This window comes from Dipteris shenzhenensis, chromosome 7 (genome assembly GCF_047967505.1).
Source record: "Dipteris shenzhenensis isolate YYH24624 ecotype China chromosome 7, Dip_SZ_1.0, whole genome shotgun sequence".
In the NCBI taxonomy this organism is placed as follows: domain Eukaryota; kingdom Viridiplantae; phylum Streptophyta; class Polypodiopsida; order Gleicheniales; family Dipteridaceae; genus Dipteris; species Dipteris shenzhenensis.
In genome coordinates this window covers 390,976-416,324 of record NC_141602.1, presented here as the reverse complement: position 1 = coordinate 416,324, position 25,349 = coordinate 390,976, and the positions used below count along the sequence as shown (strand labels likewise).

Sequence of the window (25,349 nt, the reverse complement as noted above, 5' to 3'; positions counted from 1 at the left end):
AGATGTTCTCCTTTGGGGCACATGCATTGTATCAGTTGCCCTTATAAGGGCCTCTCTAATCTTTAATAAAGTACTCTATTAACTTCATTGCTGATCTATTCCATTCCTTCCTTGCTGTTCCATCATGTGGTATCAGAGTTCACCCTCCTTGAGCCCTCTTTGAGTGCCATGTCATCATCTTCCCTAAATGAAGGTTTTCTTCATTCTCTTCCCAGAGAATTTGCTTAGGCTTGTTCTCCTCATTCTTTTAGACATTTCCCACGTCCTCTAAGCCCAAGCATCCTCATGTTGGGGTGAATCCCTAACTAGGAGGAATTAGGGAATAGTTGCTTCCTTTGCCCGTGCTGACACCTTTTCCAGTTGCCGAAGTTTTGTGCAATTCTCCCCGTAGGAGCCACCATTCATAAAATGGCTCTAGCTGCTGATGGGCGTCGCTATAAGGAGTATTCTGATGAAGTCTGAGCAACAGTGCTCCAGTACATGAGGAGAAATGGCAGAAAAACCAGTCGAAAATGGCGCTATTCTGTCTGACGTTCTGACACAGCATTGCACAATTCTTCTCTAGGGGGTCCTCTCTGGTAAAAGAGCTTCCATTCCATTGCAAAAGCCCCTTGAATGCTTGATTCTACAGCTCAAATTTCAGCGTCCAATCTCTGCTCATTTTTGAGTTCAAATTTTGGCAGTTTTGTGGATTTGAGGGTTGACCAAGTCAACTAAGATTTGGGGCTTCTTATTTTGACTGCAAGTTCAGTCATTGGACTTGTGGGAGTCTCATTCACTCTACTTGGTGTATTGACAACCTTTTCTTCATAGCTTTGTATTCATGGAAGGTTGTTATTGAAAATGCTTTCTTCAAAAGTGAAAAGCATTCAAAATTTGAGAGACCTTAGAGCTCACAAGCAATACAACTAACAAGATAACCATTCAATTGGTTAATGCAATAAGTTTCAAGCATCATGATGACCTTGTATCTTAACTAACAACCAAGAGAATCTACAACTTCTAGATGGGTGGCTAACGCTTTCTCTTCTACAGTATTTATAATGTTCATTAAAGCACGAAAGGCATGTCAGCAAAATATTGCCCATGGCATAAAATAGTAATGTGACGAAATCGGGTCCACGGCTACATCATGTGCTCGGTGCAATACCTCAATCAATATCCTTGCATTCTCTCACTATCAAGGGCTTCGTGTGACACCTTAATTAGTATCCTCATCACTTGTACTCAAGACACAATTACATTAGTAACAATTAATTGAACAAATTAACAAATCAATCAATCCTAACATAATGACGATTGACATACAATAATCAACCACAGTACCAATAACACTAGTGACATCAATATCAACATGGAATCATCCACGATACCGATCATCTAGCATGGCAAAACTATTGGCTTTGGGATTTGGAGTCGTATGCATGCGTGCCCCCATTATTTGTGACCAACGCGTATGTGTACACAGGCTTGTGCGTGCATGCATGCACATGCGTGTGTGTGTTTGTGTTTTTTTGAGTGAATCATAGAGAGTTGGCGAGATTCTAGAGATGGTGCCACTTGAAATAATTGAGGAGAGATTTGTGGATCAGGGTTCTCAAGGATTACATCGTAGATGATGTACAAAGATTATATCTTCAGCCTATTTAAGAGGCTCTTTGCTTTGAATAAACGTAGAGCAGTTTTTTTGTCTTTGAGCTCTCTCTTCATTTCACTATATTGCTCTCTATACTCCATAACTTTGCTCACTCTCCAACTTCCTTATTCTAACAATTGGTAGTTTCTTCCCTCTCCATCTGCTGTAGTTGTAGCCGTTTTCTCGAATGTCCTACCTCCCCCTCCCTTGAATGCTACTTGTTGAGGCTAGTTCTAAGTCGTGTGGATAGTGTGACAAAGATGTACAGAGCTAGAGGGCGGGATTTTGTCCCGAAATCAAAAGGAAACTTATAGGAGACATTCAACTCTACATTTTTTAAAATAATTTTGTGGCAACCCGAGGTCTATATCAAAAGTTATGTCACCTGCAGTAGATGGCGAAATTGAAGGCCCCGAGGGCCAGTAGGCATTGTCAGTAGCCTTTTTTTGTTATAGCCAGCAATAGATTTGTTGCGTTTTTTTTTGTAAGGTTCTTCCAACAATCAATGTAGTGATTTGATCAATTGTACCAGAGCTCCAACCTCGATTATGAGAGTCATGAGCTAACACCTTGAATAGCTCTTCCCATGGACTTCAGCGACATAGTCTTCTTTGGGGCATTCTTGCTATATGCTTCACCAGTAACTGCTCCAAAGGTGCAAGGATGTGGACTATCGTGCAACAATTGGTCAACGACATTTCCCAACGAGGGGGGGTTCTTACTCAACATTTTCTATGTTTTTATGTGTGGTTGAGTTGGGTCCTTTGTCCGTGTAGTCACCCAGAATGATTGTAATTACTTTGTCTTTTGTCTTGTTTCATGAAAGGCTCCATGTTGTCAAATTTTCCTGCTTAGAGCAAGGGGGGGTTCAATTTTTGGGTAGACTAATGAAAGCACAAATATGTGTGGTCAAGCTCTTTGGCACTTGTTCCCTAGAACTCTGAGTTTTTGCGCATCCATGCTTGTTAAGTCTCTGAGCCATGCTTGTTCAGCCTCTGAGCCTTTTTAAGCCAAGCTCACAGCCATTGAGCCGTGCTTACTAGCCTTTGAATCTATTGTAGGAAACATGTCTTATTTGGAGCTTTATTGTGCATTTATTAGCCCTAATCACTATGGCTATGAATCTCAAGTCGCTCCACCTTCGTTTTTGGTTTGCCTTTCATTTTGTCAAGATAGACTGTCAGTTTCTCTTTGTAATGAATCCCTGCTCTTTGTGTTTGTGATGGAGATTTCATTTGAGCACTCCTACTCTTTGGGCTGTGGCTTCCGATGTTGAGTAGCGAAACTCTTTGTGTTTGAGTATTCACCCGGTTTCACCATGTGTCGAGATTCTACAATTTTGATTGTAACTATTTTATGTAGACCCCTATCTTCGGGTGTTGGAAGGGCAAACCTTGGTAGGTTGAGTCAAGATCAAGTCATGAGTACGTGGCTTTTGGATTCGGAGTTGTATGTGTGCTTGTCGCCATTATGTGTGTGTGTGTGAGGAGGCTGGTTTCTTAGTGACTGCCTCTTAGGATCATGCTTTGGATCCCTGAGGCGGACATGCAGACTTGATCTCTATCTTGGGGTGTAAGCAAATTTGTAAATATGATGCCAAAACTTCAGTGTGTGACATATAATATACAGGGTTTATGTGATCCGGGGAAATGGAGAACGATTTGGGCTTATGTCAAGAGGTTGCAGCCTGATATAGTGGCCTTTTAGGAGCATAACCAGCATGGTTATGCAGGCCAAACACGACATTTTGCGGGATATGGTATTTTCTATGCAAGAGACACGTTCTTCTTGCTAAACATGCCCTTCTGCAAGTTGTGGCTTTGAATGACAAGAATGGTTATTGGATCATTGTGCATTGCCTAGTGCATGGAGAGATATTTGAATTTGCTTTGGTTTACGCCCCACAATCTTCATGTCACAGAGCTTTGCTTTGGTACGATACGTTGCAATATCCTTGGAGGCAAATGTCTTTCTCTGTGGGGACTTCAATAATGCACCGCAGCCCAGTGATAAAACATCTGATCATACACATATGCTTCTGCCGTATTAGCGGACAGCGGACATGCAAATTTCACCTTGTGAAGTTTTTGTAGCATGCAATGGTAATCTGATTGTGTAACACAGCAAGACCTTCTTTAAACCTTTAGTGAGGAATTACCATTATGCACCATAGAGAGAGAAAGGAGATAAGGGTTGAGAGAGAATGGAGTCGACAACCGATTGGGTCCTTGTACCCATTGAGAGCCCCCTCCCCCAATCAGGGAAGAATTTGCTTTATACTTGGAGAATTGAGAAATACAAAGAACACTCTTCGAGAGGGCACAGAAACACGCTTCTGAAGAGTACACTATGCACACGTATTGCAGACTCAAAGACTTGAGAGACAACGCCAACCAATGCCGAGACCTTGATGCTGTCCACACTGACAATGTAGGGCACTTCTGCAAGGCAAGGAAGAGGCTTGTGCTGTCCACCAGAATGCAGGGTTACTGCGTGTGTGAGAGAGTGAAAGCTAGGAGTAATAGATTCTAAAGAGAGCTGAGAGATGACTGAAATATAGAGCTGAGAAGTGAGCTGTGCAAAACTGTAAAGAAAGCTCTAGAGAGCTGCTGAAATTGTACCCTAACCTTACTCCGTTTGCTGGTCCGAATCCTCAATTGTGGTGCTGCGTATACACCTTCCAAACAGGCTGAACTGAAGGCCAAAGGCTGAGGGCTGATCAGGCTTAGGGAGGGGTCTAGGGTAGCCTATAAAGGCAGCCCCTCTCCCGCCATTCCCCTTCACTTGTTCCAGCCCTGAGGGGCCCAAAAGGGCTCCTATCCTAAGCCGGACCTAAACCTATCTCTAATCCTAAGACGGAGACACTACCTACTGTTCTCCAGTGGGTACCAGTGAACAAGGACTGATCTGTCTAACCTAACCTAAGGCTGAGAGATTGACTTATGTAGCTTGTGCCTTATTGTCCTTGGGAAAAAAGCCTAGAGCATACACAAAATCTCCTATTAGGGAACTATTACGCAGTTGTCGATGTAGCCAGTACTTTTGCACCATTCCGGAACTTCGACTTGGCTGATTACAAGCGGGCATTGACTCTCGCCCAGAATCAAGGGATGATGCTGAATGGGGGAAAGCCCAAGCAAGTCCAGAAGAATTCCAAAGCCCCGCAATAGTCAACAACACAGCGGGTAAGGATAAGAAGAAGGACAACCAATACCAAAAGAAAGACGGCTAGGCTTCTCGTGAAAAGGAGTCCAAGCCAAAGATGACTCCAGATGAAAAGGCTGAAGTGGGCATTACGGGAGGCTATCTATAGCACGACGAATCAGAAGTGGTACCACCAAGAACATTGCTACTTTCATTGCCACCACATCGTTGGGCACACATGGCAAGAAGGACTGTCCTAAGTGGCTTGCCGAAAAGGTTGCAAAAGCACCTACTTCTTCCATCGCCAATGTACTGGCTCTTTCGCCACCAACCTCAGCTACAGTCTTCCATGCTTTGAACGCCATCCCCATGGTGGTCTTTCAAGGTAAGGAGGGCGACCTCTCAAACCAAAAGAAGGTGCTTATTCGAGCGTATGGCACAGCTAATGGGCATCAATTCATTGTCCTATTTGATATGGGGAGTTCAGAAGATGCCATCTCCCCTTAACTTGCCAAGACAGCAGGGTGCACTTTGGTGCCTCACGAGCTTGCAATGGACGGGTTCACACCCGGCTTGCTTGCACACATCACGCATAAGGCCATCCATTTTACGTTTTCAGTTAAGAAGGTCATTTTTACACGGGATTTCATTCTAACACCTTTGATGGGGTGCGACATGATCCTTGGTATTTAGTGGTTCTGTGAGCATGTACCGATGCTTGATTGGCGGCAGGACACCTTAAGGTTTACTTGAGCTGGCCGTAATAACTCCAAATTTTAAAGGGTAGGCTTAAAATAGAGAATATGTGGGCTGGTTAATGGTCTCTTCATGGAGAAAATGCATATACAAACACCACAACTTCCAGCATCTTTAGGTTATGGAGAATAAAGACATTTGATTGTAACCGTAGCAATAGTAAAAAACTATTTAAATCATATCCATGTTAGGGCAAACAAAATGAAGGTTTTGATGTAAAGGCCACCTAAATTGACATAGTATATAGGACGATGAAGATTACTAAGCACAATTTAATGGAAGCATGCGGGGAGGACCAAGAAGGCTATATATATATATATATAGATAGATAGATAGATAGAGAGAGAGAGAGAGAGAGAGAGAGAGAGAGAGAGAGAGAGATGTATTAACGTCCGCGGGAGGCCTTGCGGGCCTATGGGACAAGGTACGCCAAAAAGAAAACTCATATGAACCTCAAAGGGTGCGCTAGGGCCCTTGCTGAGTACTAAGCTATGCTAATCTAATGAGCTCAAGAGCTTGAACAAAATCAAAATGAAGAAGAGAGAGAGAGAGAGAGAGAGAGAGAGAGAGAGATTGAAAGTATTTCGCTTTGCAGTCAAAGGAGGAATGCGAGTATTTGATAAGTCTAGCAAAGCCTCACATGATGAAATCAACAGTGGTGGATAGCGCGACAGGGAAGAGCACAGACAGTAGGTATAATAAGAAGTGTTCTCTGTTCTTGTTATCTTTATCCTTAAGTTTGCAAAAGATTAGGTCGATAATGTTTATGTGTAATTTTATGTATCACTTGGCCTTTGCCTATCCTCAACAAAAATAGAGGTTAGCTACTTTGTGTCTTAGTTCGGAAGATAGAGAAGCAGTCTAGAGGCAGATGTGACTTGTGTATGTCCTAAAGCAGTTAACATAATTTCTTCTACTAAGCTAGTCTGATCACATTGCTTGACTGCCTCCAGATTGAGGTGCCTGTAAAATCAATGACTCTTGGATGTGGAATTTGGATCCTAGTGATCCAAACCATGGTGATGGAGTATTTTGTCATCTCGTCTTTAGGTTTTAACATCCCCTGTTGACACTTCTTATTCCTCTATGTGCATGATGGTAAGCATGGGCATGCTGCCAAGATCGTGGGTTCGAATCCCACCTCCTTCGTTGAGTCAAGAGCTGGCTGCTTCTTGAAACATCATAATAAGGTTTCTTCCATTTAAGGTAAATATATTCGTGTCAACTCAAAGGAACCATAACTAGACAAGACAAGTGCTATTTTGTTTGATGAAACAATAACATCAAGGGGATTGCTCAAATTGGCCAGAACAAGAATGGCTATCAGCCTTAACTACAGGACCAGCTGAAGCACACTTGTGGCATTCTTGAGTTGTGTTAAGCTTTTGAAGCTTACATGACCATGCCTCTTGGGAGTGGCATAAGATGATAGTTTGCATTCTGCTACCATTCTAAATACTTGGACTCTTTGACCTCATTATCAAAATATTTGATATTCCTTATTCTTGCTTTGATAAAAAATTACAATTCACACCTCATTTTAGTTATTTATCCACCTAAAAAAAGATCTTGTTCAGAGTTGGAACATAAAGAATATCATACATGTATGTTTTCTTTCTAGTACAAGTAACCATAGGGGTTTTTTCCACCTGAAAAAAGATCTTGTTCAGATTTGGAACATGAAGAATATCATACATGTATGTTTTCTTTCTAGTACAAGTAACCATAGGGGTTTTTTCCTTTCCTTGGTAGCCCCTAAGTGGAAAGAAGCTTCTAAAAGAACAGAGAAAAAAGAGCATTTGACAGAGTAGAAAGCTGCTTGAGCAGCTAAGATTAGAGAGAAGCAGAGTGCCAACGAGCTAGATAGCCTTTTTGCTTATGAGGGGTTTTGCTAACAGGTGCTGATAGGCGTCAGGACAGAGTTGTAGGCATTAATTTGGATGATTTTGAGATGGAGAGGAGGCATCGAGATGAATATTATAACATATTGACTCAGCCAACTCAGCCAACATGAGCAAAGGTAACCGTAACTGCAGTGCTAGCATCAATAGACAGACGCCAGCTTTGATATCTTAGGTGATGAAGAGAATGTGAAATACTATAGGCCATGTCCAGGGAAGCATATGGGTGGTTTACAATGTTGAGGAAGGGCCACTAAGAGCAGCTAAATAGAGATCATTACTGTGTTGATGAAAAATGGAAAGACATTGTAGTACATGAGCACCCACCGAACAATTGTAGCGCGAAACATGTGCAGAATGCTGGTTTGGATCAAAACAGGACCTGCATTATAATGCATGTCCACCAACATATTACTTCTACACTAACCAAGCCAAGATGATGAGATTCATAGGTTCAAATCATGAGGAAGATTAGCTTGGAGGAAACATAATAGCCATTAGAAGCTGCAGGGTGCCACTTCACAGTTGTCTCAAATGAGTGTTAGAGCATTGAACTAGCAATGCTGCTGCGAGCTTCAACAAAGGAGAAGAGAGGCAGGGGAGATGTGAGGGAATTGAGGGGTTGCGATGACCAATGAAGGGAACTTGTTGCCACTACCACTAGGATGATAGAGAGAGGGAAAGTTCGTGTAGCAAGGTGGTTATGCACATCACTTTTCTTTTTTTTGTTTGTATTAGGTTAAATGGAAGGAGAAGGTGAATACATAATTTATATGGTTGAAATGTTGTAAAGTGTTGAGGTGGTGATGCATGGGGCAAATAATTTGTCAAGTTAAAGTCTTTTATCTTCTGTGTTTTTAAATAAAAAGTTAGTGGAATTGAGGCCAATGTCAATGTGTTGTCATGCCTCATTAGAAGTGGTGCAATGAGTGCCCAAGAGAGTTATTAATTGGGTCTACATAGAGATGCTATGTGGTTGACCTTGCGGATACATTTGGAATATTTTTCCTAGGAGAATTACTCATTAGCTCTACATAGAGATGCGATGCGATTGACCTTTTATTGTGAATACTGGAGTATAAGCATGAGGTGCTCTTAAGGCTGGAAGCAATTCAAAAGAACAAAGTACCATAGTACAATTTAAGAAACCATGACATTAGAGGTGGAAGAGCTATATCTCTATCCTTAGCTTCTCAATGATTACAGAGGCGGTAGAGAACAAGTCTTCAATCCTCACTGGAAGCTATCAAACAACCACAGAAACGCCAACTCTTGAGAATATTTCCTAAAGCTCTGCGTGATACGATGGCTTCCCTAGTCAAGTCACCTGGGACACCATATAACAGCCTGCTCTGTAGTAGAGGACTCGAATTCTTCCAGCATGTTGGCTAAAGAAAGAGAAAGCTGATCTTCAGGCTGTCCTGCACTCAATGTGGTAGAAAGAAGCGCCATTGGACATCCAAGAGAAATTGGAACTTGACGTGGTTGTGATACACGGACCGTTGTTTGAAGTTGCCCTCGAATGAACTCCCACACTCTCCCAAAGATTGATGTTGAAACCCGGCGACGAGAGTGGCAATGTGCCCTCAATTGTTTGTGGCCCAAGGCTGGTTAGAGAGGGTAGGAAAGGCCTCGCTCTATCGACTTGGAGGAAGATGAAGATCCCTCGCTTTGGGTGCTATGTCACGAGGGTGTGAGTTTTGTACTTGCATGTGGGCCCGACCCTAGACATCTAGTTGGCAAAGCCACGAGGTGTAAATGTGCAAGTTTCTCCCCTAGGGAATTGTTTTTGGGGGTAATTGAGAGGTTTAGGCCCAAGAGGGGCCAAAGGACCTTAGAGATTTAGGTTGGCTACTGGTTTGAACTTAAAAAGTGCCCCACTAGAGGGGCATGGGGAAAAATGAAGCGTAGGTGCCACGTGGCACCTACCTAAAAGACTAAGGCTATGTGCATGCCACCAGGGCTGGCTGGAAGCACATGGAGATCTCAGTGAATTTTGGGGCGGATGCGTGGAGGAAATCATGAAGTCATGAGCTAGTAAGAGAGCTGCTTCATGCAAGGAGAAGTCACGTGGAGGGAAAAGGCAAGGGTGTTGTGGTATGGACTAGTGCGCCATGGTATGGTCTGGCAGTACGGCAGATAGCAGAGGAAACGCTGTATGGGACTGTACGGAAGAGTCCGAGCAGGCGTACAGGATTGTACAGAACAGCCCGTACAGGTGGTATGGACTGCAAAGAAGAGTACGGACTGCAGGGCGAGGCATGATCCCGCTGATTACCATTTATCGACGCTCTCAACGCTGTTGTAGTTGGTCCGGTTGGCCTTAGGACCTGTGCACAAGCAGGCTATGCTGAATTCCAGGTGGAAAAAGACACCATTGATGCTGAATTGCACGAGCTCATGTGTGAGCTTAGTTGAATCCCCCCAGGTTGACTGGGACAAGTTGGTTGCGCTCTTGTGAATGGGCACTTGAGTTGTGAGCTGTTTTGAAGAAGCTTAGTTGGCAGAATGGATCACCATGAATACTTGCATTTTAAGTTGTTGCTTCTGAGCATTGTGGGCAGATCAATCATGCTTTCACCCATTGTTTGGGTATCCGAGTGACTCAGTGGACAATTGTGGCTGTTTGGGAAGTGTGTGGGCCCTAAATTGGGCTGCTAGTAACAGCTCCCAGGTTTTATGCAGGTGTTTGCACTAAAAATAGATTGCCTATGGTCATGTATGGGTGTGAGAGCAGAGCCCAACAGGGCTAATGTTTGAGTTATTGATGTCTACCAAGAGTGGGAAAAGCACTGAGTGTAAGTGGGATTGAACTTGTTGTGTAACCTATTTGCTGGACTCTCCAATTAATAAAGAAATACCGAAAGGGTGCCAAGGCTTTGGGGTCAGTCTGCGTCTTTGTATTTGAGCAAGAGCACTCTAGCTCCCCCAATTTGTGCTTGAAGAGTTTGCTTAATATTTTAATGTGAAGGCTTTTGGCCGGTTAGTTGTTTTACCACCTTCTTGTTGGCCTTGAGGCTGGTTTCATGGTCTCGTCGGTTGTTTCTCAAGCTCAAGATGATATATTATGGGCCTTTTCAAGTTTCAGAGAAGTTAAGTGATCTAGCTTACAGGTTGAAGCTACCAGTTTATTGGAGGATTCACAATGCTTTTCATGTGAGTCTCTTTAAGCCTTTCAAGGGTGATGTGTCAGAGGATATGCCAGCTGAGATGCAACCAGCGGTTGAGGAAGTGGATGAGATCCTAGTTCCAGAGTAGATTTTGGCACATAAGGAAAGGAGGATCAGAGAGTTTTCCGCCGCTACTTGGTAACGTTCAGAAATTATTCTTCATTACATGCCGAGTTGCTGGAAGAGATGATCTGGCAGATACACCTCAGTTATTACAGCTCTATCTAGAAGCTTTTGGCTTGAGCCGACTTCGGTGGTGGCTCCTTCAGGCTCAACAGAGCATAGGTTTGGAGCATTGCCTAATGCTCAAGAGAGGGGTAGTACCTCTCTCTCTTTGTTACAGACAGGCCCAGATATCTAGTGGTTGCTTGGTGACATTGTATGTTTCACCTGAGGTATTGCTTGCTGATAGTATATCTGCCTTGGGACTGCTATGATCAGTGTACCAGTCACTATGAGTTGGTTTTTGCAGTTTATATGGATTGCTATCCTAGGTTCTGAACAATCATATATGCTGTCTTAAATGGTAGTACATGTTTTCATGATGGTATATTCACATGTATTTCAGTTACTGCATATGATTGTAACATCCAGATGCATCGAGGTCGCTTGCCATGTTTCAAGAGAGGGGTATGTCACGAGGGTGTGAGTTTTGTACTTGCATGTGGGCCTGATCTTGGAAATCTAGTTGGCAAGGCCCCGGGGTGTGGATGTGCAAGTTTTAACCCTAGGGGATTGTGCCTCAGGGATAATTGAGAGGTTTAGGCCCAAGAGGGGCCAAAGGAGCTTAGAGATTTAGGTTGGCCATTGGTTTGAACTTAAAAAGTGCCCCATTAGAGGGCCATGGGGTAAAATGAAATGGTGGTGCCACGTGGCACCTAGTCCATAGTTGCCAGATGTTTGGAAATGTCACGTTTGGAAACGTTTGGAAAATTTTCCAAACATGTTTCGATTCAAAATTTTCCCCAGGTGCCTGTTTTACCAAAAATTATATGCCTACTATATAAGTACACATTCTAGGGACCGACCCAAAATGCATGATTTCATGCACTAATGGCACCCAGAACACTGAGGAACATAGAGGAAAACACTTCAGCAATCTTATATGTTCATACACTTAGAAGTGAGCCTGGGAAGGCGTTTTCCAACAAAGTGTGATGGCGACAGCTCCTTTGACTGTTTTGATAAAAAATAGGGCAAAACATTGACCTTACGTCGCCAAAAAACTTTTTTTTAATTTTTAAACGTTTGGCAACGTTTCAAAAAATAAAAAACACGTTTCATTGCAACCATGGCACCTACTAAAAAGACTAAGGCTATGTGCATGCCATCGGGGCTGGCTGGAAGCACTTGGAGATCTCAAGTGAATTTTGTGGCGATGCGTGGAGGAGATCATGGTGTGGGAAGTCATGAGTTCGTAAGAGAGCTGCTTCACGCAAGGAGAAGTCACGCGGAGGGATAAGGCAAGGTTTACCATGGTATGGTCGGCCAGTACGGGTAGATAGTAGAGGGAACGCCGTACGGGAGTGTACGGAACAGTCCGTACAAGCGTACGGGACTGTATGGAACAGTCCGTACAAGCGTACGGGACTGTACGGAACAGATCGTACAGTTGGTACGGACTGAAAAGAAGATACGGACTGCAAGGCGAGGCATGATCCCGCTGATCCACGCGTACTGACACTCTCACTACAGTTGTAGTTGGTCCGATTGGCCTTGGGACTTGTGCACAAGCAAGCTATGCCGAATTCCAGGTGGAAAAAGGAACCATTGAGGCTGAATTGCACGAGCTCGTGTGTGAGCTTAGTTGAATGCCCCCAGGTTGACTTGGACAAGTTGGTTGTGCTCTTGTGAATGGGCACTTGAGTTGTGGGCTGTTTTGGATAAACTCAGTGGGCAGGATGAATCACCGTGAATGCTTGCATTTTAAGTTGTTGTTTCTGAGCATTGTGGGCAGATCAGTCATGCTTTCACTCATTGTTTGGGTATCCCAGTGAGTCAGTGGACACTTGTGGCTGTTTGGGAAGTGTGTGGGTCCTGCATTGGGCTGCTAGTAACAGCTCCCACGTTTTATGCAGGTGTGTGCACTGAAAATGGATACCTATGGTCATATGGGTGTGAGAGCAAAGCCCAACAGGGCTAATGTTTGAGTTACTGATGTCTACCAAGGTGGGAAAAGCACCGAGTGCAAGTGGGATGGAACTCGTTGTGTAACCTATTTGCTGGACTCTCCAATTAATAAAGAAATATCGAAAGAGGTGCCAAGGCTTTGGGGCCAGTCTGTGTCTTTGTATTTGAGTAGGAGCACTCTAGCTCCCCCAATCTGTGCTTGAAGTATTTGCTGAATATTTTATTGTGAAGGCTTTTGGCTGGTTAGTTGTTTAACCACCTTCTTGTTGGCCTTGAGGCTGCTTTCATGTAGCTTCATGTTGAGCTCCGACTAGCAGATCCAGGCTCCAGTGGGAAGCTAAGGAGGGGGGGGACGCTGAGCAGGGAACTCAACACCACCTCCGCTTGAAGTGAGGCTAGTGTGCGGAAGGGCGAGCGGTTCTTTTCTCTCAATAGCGAAATTTCATCTGCACATGCACTTCGGCATGCAAATCAAGGTCATCTTATGCATTTGTGACTGTTTTCAGAGCAAATTGGTCTTTAGAACAGCCAATTTTTGCTGTGCAGACATGTTTGCAGACATTTTGTAGTGACATACAAGGGGCTTTTGTGGTTTGTGTACTCTTAAACACAATTCAAAGCAGCATGAGATGTGTGGCAAAGGATTGTTGCGGTTCAAGACAAAATTTACTGTTTTTGTCAAATGCAACATTTCTTCTTTTTGTGATTTGAACAAGCCCTCTCATCGCCCCCCCTCTCCTGTGAAATAGACTTCTATTAGGTATGAAAGAAACAGCCAAGACAAGAAACTCAAGGCAGAAATACATCATGCAGAGCATGAAAATCCGGTGGTAAAATACCACTCACAAAGTCTGAACAAATGAAAAACTAAATAATGACTATGGCTGGAACTGCCACGTCAAGCCTGTGAAGGTATCAAAAAAGAAACACCAGCCTCTCCACTCTCTGAGGAAAACTGAACCTTGCATCCTAGACCAAATAGCTATGAAAGTGTTCATATCATGCATCAGGAGTCCTTCTGGATTCTAATAAGAAGAACATTCAATAAACAATTTTTGTCAAACTTTGTAGGAGGGTCTTGCAGTCAAACCCTCAATACTATCATGCATATTGGTTTCGATTTTTATGCTTCCAGATCTAGACATGATTGGCAGAGATAGAGCCCTTTTCAAGGTCTGACAAAATTGTCCTAGTGTCATTGAAACAAGATATGAAGATCTCTCGTTATGCACCTTTCACAAACTTGGAATTCGGCATTGCTTTACTAGCCCTTCATAAGGGTAAGTGCCCAGGTTCAAATGGTTTGAGCCCCTATTTTTTCATTACTTTATGTGAAGATATTAGTGATCATATCATTTTTCCTCTACGGAGAACTGCATATAAATTTCTAGCACAGCAATCAGCCCTTGTTTACAACCTTTACTTTCTAACTTGAAACATCACAATAAATTGGCTTTGTGCATGGATACAGCATTCTTGTAATATCATTTCATTTTGAGAGGTCTATGAGTGGGCAAGACAAAGTGGCTACAACCTTGTTGGATTTTGAGAAAGCTTATGACAGAGTAGATTGGGTCTTTCAGGATGCATCCTTTACCTCTTATGGCTGCTATTGTCAGAGTTTGGAGTTTCAAGTAATTGTTATAGAGAGTTTCCCCAATTTTGCTGAATGACGTTAATAGGCAATCAATTACGTGGAACGACTCTATTCTGGGTGAGAGTGGCATACCTCTAAGTGTCTTGGGCGTCCTCTACTCCGATGTGTGCTGGAGCTGACTCAAAGGCATGAAAATCAATGATGTCTTTATGCTCTATCAGTGTCCCGTGATGCTGTCTCCTCCTACTGTTTGATCTGGTGTAACAGAGTCTCCCTGAGCCATCGCATCTCCATCAAAAAGAGGCGAACACATACTTGATCATGGAAGTGGATCAATCGGGAGAGTGGTCTGAATCCGCTCCCCCCCTCCTAGAAGCAGTGGTAGCGTCCTTGGATCTCACAATAAGCCGGGCATATGCATAGAAAGTGCTCCTTTGTCTCCACTACTGCCGGCGTGCATAATCTGCAAATCCACTGCTCTCTAGGTGTGCTTGCGGCCCTCCTTGCCTTGATCCTGAACTGGTGTGACGAGACTCGCATCTGCCCTATGGCAATCCTCAATGCATGGGTAACTCGCCTGTCCTCCAGATATTGGGGCCTGACGACTAGGCCATCATCTAAAACCCTCAAGAAGTGGTCTCGGTAAAATTGGATCTTGGTAGGAAACTTCTGATCGCCTCCCCAAGTTGTGATGTATATAGCTGAAGTAAATCCAACCGTATGATATGGTTGATCTCATCTTGTGGGATCTGGAGGGATGGGGAGTCGAGACTATATTGAAAAGGGGGAAGACGGTCCATCTGAATGCCTTGAGATCGAAACCATTTGGAGATACGTGTATACCAGGCTGTGCTGATCCCATTTTGAGCTAGGCGTCTGGATGACTCGAAGTCAGCCTCGGTAATCGCCATCGGGGTAAGGCCCACACTTTGGGTAGATATGTCACTATCTGGAAGATGGCATCAATCTGCAATGGTGTCATGGTGAACTCAGTTGAGCCTATATGATACGAGGAGGAACCGATGGCTTACTCCTGATCATCTTGGACCTCATGACAATCTCTAGTCTCTTGAATCTCCGCCACTCAGCTGTCGGTAAGTCACATCTCCAAAAGGGTGCTGCGTACATGGTTGTCGGTCTCACTCGTGTATAAAAAAGCCGGAAGTGTGCGTGAAACTCCAGCTGAGCTAAGGCCCCCTGCCCTTGTGTGAGTCATGCCCTAGTTGCGTGTGTCATCGTGAGGATAGGCCCTATGAAAACTGCACCAAGATGTGTATATGTCTGTACTATCTCCACTAGCTCCCCTCAATAAGTGAAGCTGTGTTGCCGGAGTACTGCTCGTGAGGTGTTGAAGATTATAACCTTGGTCTTGCCAAGGTTAACCGTTAGATCTCTCTCTCTACAATATACCTCTAGAGCCTCAAGATGCTGCTGTAAGCCCACTGCAGAGGAGGAGATGAGAGCTATGTCATCTGCATACAATAGGATCTGTATCATCAAATCTGCAAGTAGGGATCCCTCTAGATGGTCAATGAATGTCGTAATCTCGTCAATGTAGAGCCCAAAGAGGGTCGAAGACAGGGGCATCCTTGCTTCACGCCAATCATACTCCCAACCCAGTTTGACAGATTTCCAGGTGCACGTACCGTCCCTCTGACAGATTCATCATGCCCTAGATCATGTTCCTTTGGTATCTGCATCTCATGAAGCCTCTATATCAACCGGGTTCATTGGACTGTGTCAAAAGCCTTCTATGAAGCACGCATAGACTTTCTCGGACCTGGACCTAGACTATGTGCTAAACTCCTAGATAAGTGATAGGAATGAGTGATAAACCCTCAGAGAGGAGCCCCCATGTAGAGGTGGGGTCTCCCTCTTGAAAAGGCATGATAACCTCATCCGTCCGATGTGAGAGAAAAGCTTGTCTCTTTCGGCGAGTCACACGACGCATAATCCGATGTGCCTTAGTCCTCGAAAGGCGCCCAAGGGCCTCATCATCGAACCATGGATTCGGGGGCATCTTCCTTGCTGGGGAGCGTGAGGTAGATCGGGATGTGGGGAAGGATCTGACTGCAGCATCCTTGACCACTGATACTAAAGTGTCTGAAGCATGGACGAGGGCTTCATAGCCCCCAAGAGAGTCTGGCAGCTCACGAGATAGATGACTCATGTGCACTGTATCAAGGGCATGGTCAAAATGTACTTACAGAAACTCAGTATGAACAGAAACTCAGTACGAAGACTTTGTATAAATCGATGCTCAAGTATGTGTGGGTGTGTGGATTTGTATGTGTGAGAGCATATTTTTATACTATGGTCTACACCCACTGTTGGGCGCTGATGACGTCAGTGGGGATGTCATAGTAGCTAGTCCCTACTATGGATGATGGAGTTTATGGTTTTCAACCTTGTGAGTGACTATCATGAGATTGAAACTGCACTATGTTGTGTTTTTAGAGGACGAGTTTGGGAATGTTCCTGAATTCATCTAGGTATATGCTTCTGCCGTATTAGCGGACGTGCAAATTTCACCTTGTGAAGTTTTTGTCCAAGTTGCGGCCTGTGTTGGAATGGTCGCCTCCCCATCTGTAAGCCCCCATATAAGGAGAGCATGGGGGAGGGAGACCTAGGGCAGTACCCCACAGAAACAGAGAGAAAGGGGCTGCCACATGGCTGTCATGTGGGCAGCACATCTAGAGAAAACCCGGGACAGGTGGCGCAACTGTACGGAGCAGTACGGAGGGTGTGCAGACCCGGGACAGGTGGTGCGCAACTGTACGAAGCAGTACGGGGCTGGAGAATGGGCACCCAGGAGGTCAGGAGCAGCAGCAAATAGGGCTGCAAGGGACTGACCCTGGGAGGGCATATTTATGGGCCATCTGGGACAGCCAGGCAGGCCTGCATAGGGGCTGGGACCCTGCCTCGAAGTGAGAGCCAAAGCCCTAGTTTTGTGGGCCAGAGGCCCTAGTTATGAGGGCCCTTTTTAGGGCAGTTTTATAGTAGCCTGGTCGGCCTGTCTGGGTCGGCCAGTTTGAGGCTGCTGGTCAGTTTTTGGGGCAGGCCTTGTGCCCTATAAAAGGAGGGCCTCCAGCCCTCATAAATCATTCTCTGGAGCAGCCCTCTGACAGCAGACAGGAGCAGCAAGAAGGCAAGCCTTGGGCCTATCCACAGGAGGTGAAGGTGACCTTGAAGGAGTTGCAGACTGAGCTTGAGTGGTAGCCCACCTAGGCTGGTTTCCAGACAGCAAGGTGGAGAGGATCGTTCTGAACGGAAAGTCTACAGACGCTTAAGGTGGAGCACGCGGGCTCGAGTCTAGAGATAGCCAGCAGATAGGAGAAGTACTTTGTGGTAAGATCAGAGGACCACACCATTGGTGGGACTATGGATCTATCTCTTTTGTATTGTGTCTATAGCTTTGGACGGAAATATATCAATTTGGTGGTTTCTCTATCTGGCTGGTTCATTGCCTATTGATGAGTCTGCACATCTATTTTATGCACATAAGTTAAGAAGTTTGTGATTCTACACCTCACATCACACTGTGTGAGCTCTTGGGCATTACTATCAGTCTTCCGCTATGCGTACCCTCTGTTGGGTCATTTCTAACATGGTATCAGAGCCCAAGTAGGAGGCTCACAGGTGTGGGAGCCTGAAGGCAGGGACCTTGCTGAATGACGACCCTGATTTAGAAGCTCTAGGGAATCGACTTCGATGACTGGAGGATTGTGCCCTCGCGAGAAGGAGGGTGACTCAGGTTCAGTCAGGTGCGTTCAGAGTTCTGGTCTACTGAAATTTGAGTTTGGTTGACGCGTTGCTGTGTGGTATAAATAGCAGAGATGTCGACCTCTAGAGCCTCTTCAGCCCTTGCTCTCTCTTCCTCCTCCCCCAGTTTTCTCTTATTCACTATCCCTAGCTTTGTAGAGTCTGGGAAACTGGACGGGACTAACTACCCGATTTGGAAAGTGAAGATTCGGAGTCATTTAGTGGCTTGGAAGTTGTGGAAGCTGACCATGGGAGTGGAGGCAAAGCCGGAGGACATGGTGGACATGCAAGGGGAGATAGTCATGGCAGTAGACAGAGAGGAGCTCGAAGCTTGGGAAGACCTATAATCTTGATTTGGAAGAAGGACTTGACGAAGGTCAAGGTGGTGAGGGATCAGCCGGCAGCAGATGGTCAGAAGACAGACTCATGCCATTTGGCCTTGATGGTATTGAGGAGACTACCTCGGAGTTTCAAGAGCTTTGTTACGACTATGACAGTAGGACAGAGGACCAAACCTCTGACGTTTGAGGAGTTGGGTCCATTACTGCTACGGGAGGAAGCTCGGGAGGAGCTCTACAACAAAGACAAAGACGAGAAGGCGATGCTGGCGAAGCATTACGCTAGCAAAGGAAAGGGCAAGCCTAACGGTGGCAAGTCCAAGAAAGACGACTTTGACGACGAGCAGACTCTGAAGAGGAAGCAGAAAAAGAAGTGCTTCTACTGTGATACACCAGGACATTTTGCAAAGGACTGTAGAAAGAAAAAGGCGGATTGGAAAAACAAAAAGGAGTCCTCGACTCAGATTCAGAGGGAGAGGCCAAAGCAAATGTGGTAATCAAAGAATTGTTCCTGGTTACATCACCGAGTGTTATCGAGGTCAGATGTGCTGACCAAGAAATCACAGTGAAAATGTCTGACATAGAGATGTGGGTCGACGAGGAGTCAGATGCCTTTGTGAAGGTGAAGGACAGCATGGAATGCTCGGTACCTTCTAGGTGCGTGGCTGTTGACACTAACACGAGGGTGGATTCCATGGAGGGCCTTGGGGTCTCATGGTCGGATGGATGTTGTACTTCAGAAGGGGACAGTACAGGATTACACAGGTTTTTGGTGGGTTGCATTTAAGCCTTTATAGCATGCTGTGGAGAGACTCTGCTCTTCATTTTTCTCAGGGGATACGAGATTGGAAGGAATTGGCCTTCTTCGAAGGCAAAAGGGGAAGTATTTGTGCTTCTTCAAATCTTGGACGCAGATTGCCAGAAGGTGATGGACAAAGAGTACTGAAGCCAGAAGAGTACCTGCTTGAGAACTCATCGAGAGTTCATGGTTTAGGTTATCTGGAAATATTCATTGGTTGCAGACCTTGCCAAAGGAAGAAGGGGTTGAAACAGACCCTCAAAGCATGGTGCCTGGAAGACTCCAGGTTGTTCACTCATTATGAGGGGGACAACTGGAAGATCGTGACGGCTGGATTGCTCGAGTCGAGTAACACAAAGTGCCACCCAACAATTATCTTTGCCAATCGAGCAATAGCTTTAGAGCTAGAGTGTTCTTCGGTGCCAATGTCTTGCACCTTGTCATCATCTTACATAATCAACTGAAGTGTTCAGTCAACACCCAAAAGATAATGCTTCCAGACTTGTAGGGCATGAACCACTACCACAAGCTCTTTCTGATATACATAGCAGTTTAACTCAGTCTCCAATCTTCATATGCATGACCTTCCTGCTAGCTTCAATGCAACCATAATTGGCATGAGCCTGAATTTTGAGTGGCTTTTGTGAGTTGGACATTACTAGAACATCAGCCAAGGTTAGGTCTTTCTTCCATTCTTCAAAAGTTGTATTATCTCTCACTCCATCTAAAAGCTTTGCTTTTCTAGGTCAAATCATGCAAAGGAGATGGTTTGCGTGCAAAGTGGTGAATAAAGATCTTGTAAAAAGAGCATAATCCTAGAAATGATCTCATTTCACGCATTATCTTCATCCTAAGTTTACTTGTAGCTTGTCAAGATCCATCTTTGTCTCTCTGTGAAATTAAATCTCCCAAAAACCTTCTCGCATTTATGATAGTTGTTGCTCTTTTAATAGTTCAAACACAATCTTTAAATGCTTCCTATTTGCTTCTTCATCTTTATTGAACACAATAATATCATTAAAGAATGTCTCAATAAAAGAACAAGCTGGCATGAAAGGCATACTTCGCTCTCTGATCTAACAATGACTGCTGCTGGGCCCTTGCTGCAGCAAGGCGCTCTTGAACCCAAGCATCTATAGGCCTCTTTAGCTCTTCCCCCTGAAGAGCAGCCAATTGTTGGCGGATACATATCTGACGCCTGAGGACCTCACCTCTCTGATACGAGCAACTGAATGATAAAAGTCGCTAATTTTTGAGAGGGCTGCAGCTACATCTCACGGGGAAAGCTGCCCATTGTGCATGTGAGATACCCAAGTCCGCAAAACTACCTCTGTGAGGCCCTCCTCTGCATAGAAGTCATCTGGAATCGTGATACTGGCAGAGCGGCTCCTCACCTGAGGATGTGAAACCAACAAAACGACTGGAAAATGATCTGAAGTGGACACCCCAGGTGTAATGCATAGTGTTTCACCTCTGTCCAAAGCCCAATCATTCACATAAAATTTTTCAATCTGTGCATGGATAGGCATGTGCAATCTCCTGTTCGACCAACAAAACAGGATTGAGTGTGGAAAGCATTATGTCAATCATATTTGCCATTGTATCGAAAAAGGAAGGCATCCCAGGTTGCTCTCTCTAGGGAGTGGATACTACCTTCCCTACCTGCTCTTTTGTCTGTGGGCATTTCAACCATGTTGAAATCGCCCCCAATGATCCAAGACTCTACAAGGCAAGACCAAGAAAGAGGGCCTGCATCACGGGTCTCATAGTGAAGATGGGTCCAGAGAAGACAACCCCTAGATACGTGTATGATGAAACTATCTCAACAGGTGACCCATCAAACGTGAATTGTTCCTAGTGCATGACGGCTCGAGATGTGTTGAAGACCATAACCTTGGTTTTACCAAGGTTGACCTTCAAATCATGAGACTCACAAAAGGAGTGTAGTGCATCAAGGTGTCTCTAGAGCCCCTCTGCTGAGGGAGACAAAAGTGCCACATCATCTGCATACAACAATATCTGGATCAGAGTGCCAGCAAGAGAGTATCCATCCCCCCTTGTGTCTACATCACTGTCTCGAGCTTGTCAATGTAGAGGCCAAACAGGGTAGGTGATAAAGGACACCCTTTTTTGACCCCAATAGTGCTCATGATCTCATCTGTCCACCCCGACCCTGCCTGGACTCTGCCTGAGACTCTGTTGTAAAGTCCCATGACAACCCAAATGATCTCTTGGCCATAACCCAAATCTTGTAGGCGCCAGAGGAGGCGGGCTCTCAGGATCGTATCAAATGCTTTGCGGAAGTCCACAAAGCAACAATCAAGCCTCTACTTCCGTGCCCTCGCCTCCTCGATGATACACCTGAGCGTGAAAATGTGATCCATGGTCCCAAGATCCCGCTAGAATCCAGCATGTCCTTTCCTGCTGCTCTAAGTCCTCGACACTCTGCGAATCGACTGACCTCGGAATCAAGCACTGATGCATAAATATTGGACATGACATCCAATCATAATGGTCCTCTAGTTCTCCAAGCTCATGGGATCCCCTGCGTTGTGGATGGGTGAGATAGTGTTAATGGTCCAGGTGCGTGGAAACCCTAAGCAAACCGCTTCATTAAAGAGCTTTACTAAGATCGGGGCTAGGAGATTAATCCCGTATGCAATGAACTCAGTGCATAGCCCCTCATGATCCTTCGCTCGGCCATTTTGAAGTTTCATTACGGCATCCTTCACTCCCCCCTTAGTAAAGAGGGTGCAGGAAGTGGGGCATGGTACATGTGAGAGGTTAGGGATTGGCTGATTTGGGATGTCATATAGTGTGCGTGCATAATTATGCCGGACCTGGGTGTCAGTGAGAGGTGAGGGGGACCGTCCCTCTAGAAATCTTTGATAAAAGTCCTTAGAGTTGTTACTAAACAAAATGTTCAGTTGTTCCTTCTCGCTCCGGCAAACGAAATCTAGTTTCTTCGTATGTACCACTCGACGATACTCGTGTAGCGTCTTTGGTTCGCTTGGAAGATTGTTTTTGGCTGTGAATCATACCTGCACCTTCAAGGTCAATGTCTGGCAATAGAATGGAGTCATCTTTGAAATGGAGGAGTGGTGCCACAAGTATGGGGAGAAGTCTAAAAAACTGTTGTGGAGGCATCCGTTGCTTGTGATGCATCTTTTGTGGTTCATGTAAAAATATTATATTTTCATGTTCATTACTGTCTCTAATTTAGCGTGAGTTTCAAATATCACTTTCTGGTGAAAGACCTCCTGAGGACTCCATCAAGGTCAGCATCATGAATTCAGAAGTCCGATATTGAACGCCTGCTCATGTTTGCAATCAGATGTAGCTGAAAGATCCCAGCATGAATGTTCATGCTTAGTTTGGGGAGCAATTTATAAGTCTCATATCTTATCCACAACGCATGTTTACACAGTAATGAAATGTTGATGCAGGGTACGTACAAGTTCTGGTACATTCTTGAATCGAGGACAAGACAAGATTATTAGAGCAATAGAGAAGAGGATTGCAGGCTTCACATTTATTCCAGTAGGTATGAATTCTAGAGCGTTCTGGTGGTTTCAGTATAGATCCGATCTGGCCATAATCTGTATGCACATTCTTTGTTTTCCATGATCGTTATCAGGCACTCCTGTTTCAATGCATATTTTGCAATAAAAGTTAAATTATCCTAAATTGCCTGTTCCTTTTGTACATTGTATCGGTCATAATTACCTTTTGTACTAAAGAAACCTAGTTCTTAGAAACCAAGTAAGGCACAGTACTTTGAAGAATGTTGCTGAAGGATTGATACTCTATAGCAGACCTGCAATTCTTGTATGGTAGTGAAACTGTGGCTAGCTCAGAAGGTATGGTTTTCAGTGCTAAGTCCAGTTCATACCATGGCAAATGACTTGTTAACAGATCACGGGGAAGGAATTCAAATTCTCCACTACGAAATTGGGCAAAAGTATGAAGCTCACTATGACTACTTCGATGATGAGTTCAACACCAAGAATGGTGGACAACGCCTTGCAACACTGCTAATGTATCTGTAAGCAATTTTTTTGACACATTGCCGCCCTGTTTGCCCTTAGTGGTAAAATGGAATTGAATGCTGTTCTTGCAATCAAACAAGCAATAACTGCCTTTGTACATGTTAGTTTGGTTTCATACATCTGACCTTTGTTGAAGCTGCGGTGGATGAACAGCTCAGATGTGGAAGCTGGTGGTGAAACTGTTTTTCCTTCCGCAAAAGTAAACAGCAGTTCAATTACCCACTGGAATGAACTATCAGAATGTGCAAAACACGGGTTGTCTGTTAGACCCCGACTTGGGGATGCCTTACTATTTTGGAGCATGAGGCCTGATGCAACCTTGGACCCATCGAGTCTTCACGGTAGGGTTGTCTAAACACCCAAATTTTGTGGTCATCCTTAGAGCTTTCATTTGTAGATTCTGATCTATTGTTGATTTTGCCCCTTTACTTTTTTTTTTGGGGAGGGGGGGGGGGGGGAGGGTTTTCAATAATTATGTATGTTGTACATTTTCAGGTGGATGTCCAGTTAGTAGTGGTAATAAGTGGTCTGCTACAAAGTGGATGCGGGTTCATGAATATAAGCTCTGACAGTGACATGAGGTGTGTCTCTCTTGCAAAGTGAGAACTCTTTCCCCTGCTACTCCCCATTTTATTGGGAGTAATTTGTCAATTTGACTTTAATACGATGTCCGTTTGTCACATGTGCAGAAGAGACAGCTTCATGGGGCTACTGGGAATGAACTAAAACGTCCTCAAGTTGCAACCATATAGTAATCGAAGTGATCATGGTTCTCACACAATGAGCGTGTGAATGTCTACCCTAGACAGAAGGAGCAGCTTCATGGGCCTATTTGAAGTTAACCAACAGGTTTCGATCAACAGGAAAGTTGACTTCAATTGTCACATACAAATTACTCTCTTAAATATTGTGTGCCAATGCACACGTGTATCCAAATGCAAGTCCTTTGGTGGCCATTCTAAAAGGTGTAGTCTTGGTGCCAAGACAAGATGTTTGTAGAAGTCTTGACCAAAGGCATCAGCATCTTATATGTGGTTTCTTATCTCGACTTTGCCATCATGAGTTGAATAAGATGTTTTTAAATTATGCCTTGAGTCTTTCTTTCTCCTTGTATTTCAAAATTTCAAGAAATAATTGTATATATATAAATACCAATATGCCTTTTCTTCGTTTTCTTTGGATATTTTTGGTTAATGTATTGGTATGCACGTAAAAATCTGAGCCAACAGAGTTGATTTTCACATTTCAAATAGAATTGGATCCACAGTTTATGGGCAATGCTTTATAGAGAGGGACTTGGAAACAAAAGATTGCAAATTCTGTTCCAGAAGAGGGGAGCATTGGAGAAGCTTTGTTGGTTGTCAGATAAATTTGTTTTAGAATTGAGAAGTCTGAAGTTATCTATTGGTTGGGCTGCTGGAGTCACTTTTTATAATTATGTTGAAAATGTTTGGTGCTGCACAGATGCACTCTTCCATACAAAGATGCTTGACATACATTTTTACTGGGAATTGTCGTGTGCTTTATTGAAGTATACCGAACATATCATAGTTAGCGAAATCGGTCTTAAAAAAGACGAGATCTTAATCATGGAGGTTTGAGGATGCAAAAGGACAAATCTTTGTTCCTTTGTTTAACAATAGTTTGGTAACAAGACACTCTTAAATTATAAAATTTTAGTGATGCATCAAATATGTTTTTGGCATCTAAGTTTGGATCTTGAATGTCACAAACGAAAAAGTAGGTCCAGATCTTTCTAAAGATAATCGACACCTCCATGATTCCCAACTGATTACAAATCTAAGATCAAAGTTTGATCTTGCCTACTGATGCTAAAGAGGAATAAAAATGATGCTACCATGATGTATGACATTTTCCCCTCGTGCTTATAGTTTTCACATGTGATCATGGTTGCGTAGATGATTATCAAATGAATTTTTTTTAATGAGATTTTTTCCCAAATGGTACTAATTTCAATTGTGGCTAAATGAATGTCTAGTTACCATGGTGTAGGCATGAAGCATGATTGTTTTTCGAATGCCAATGGTTTTTGGACAATGCAATAGA

General features: G+C 44.1%; 1 protein-coding gene across 1 annotated transcript in view; it reads left to right on the top strand.

Moving 5' to 3' along the window:
- LOC147899777 (putative prolyl 4-hydroxylase 10) overlaps positions 1–24,368 on the top strand; it is a 48,543-nt gene extending 24,175 nt beyond the window's left edge. The window contains exons 3-8 of the mRNA XM_087377020.1: positions 6,132–6,229; positions 22,680–22,777; positions 23,149–23,278; positions 23,436–23,623; positions 23,778–23,881; positions 23,972–24,368. Of these exons, the coding sequence (XP_087233146.1) occupies positions 6,132–6,229; positions 22,680–22,777; positions 23,149–23,278; positions 23,436–23,623; positions 23,778–23,851 (588 nt within the window). The 3' untranslated portion in view covers positions 23,852–23,881; positions 23,972–24,368. The remainder of the gene's footprint in view (positions 1–6,131; positions 6,230–22,679; positions 22,778–23,148; positions 23,279–23,435; positions 23,624–23,777; positions 23,882–23,971) is intronic.
- The last annotated feature ends 981 nt before the right edge of the window (positions 24,369–25,349 follow it).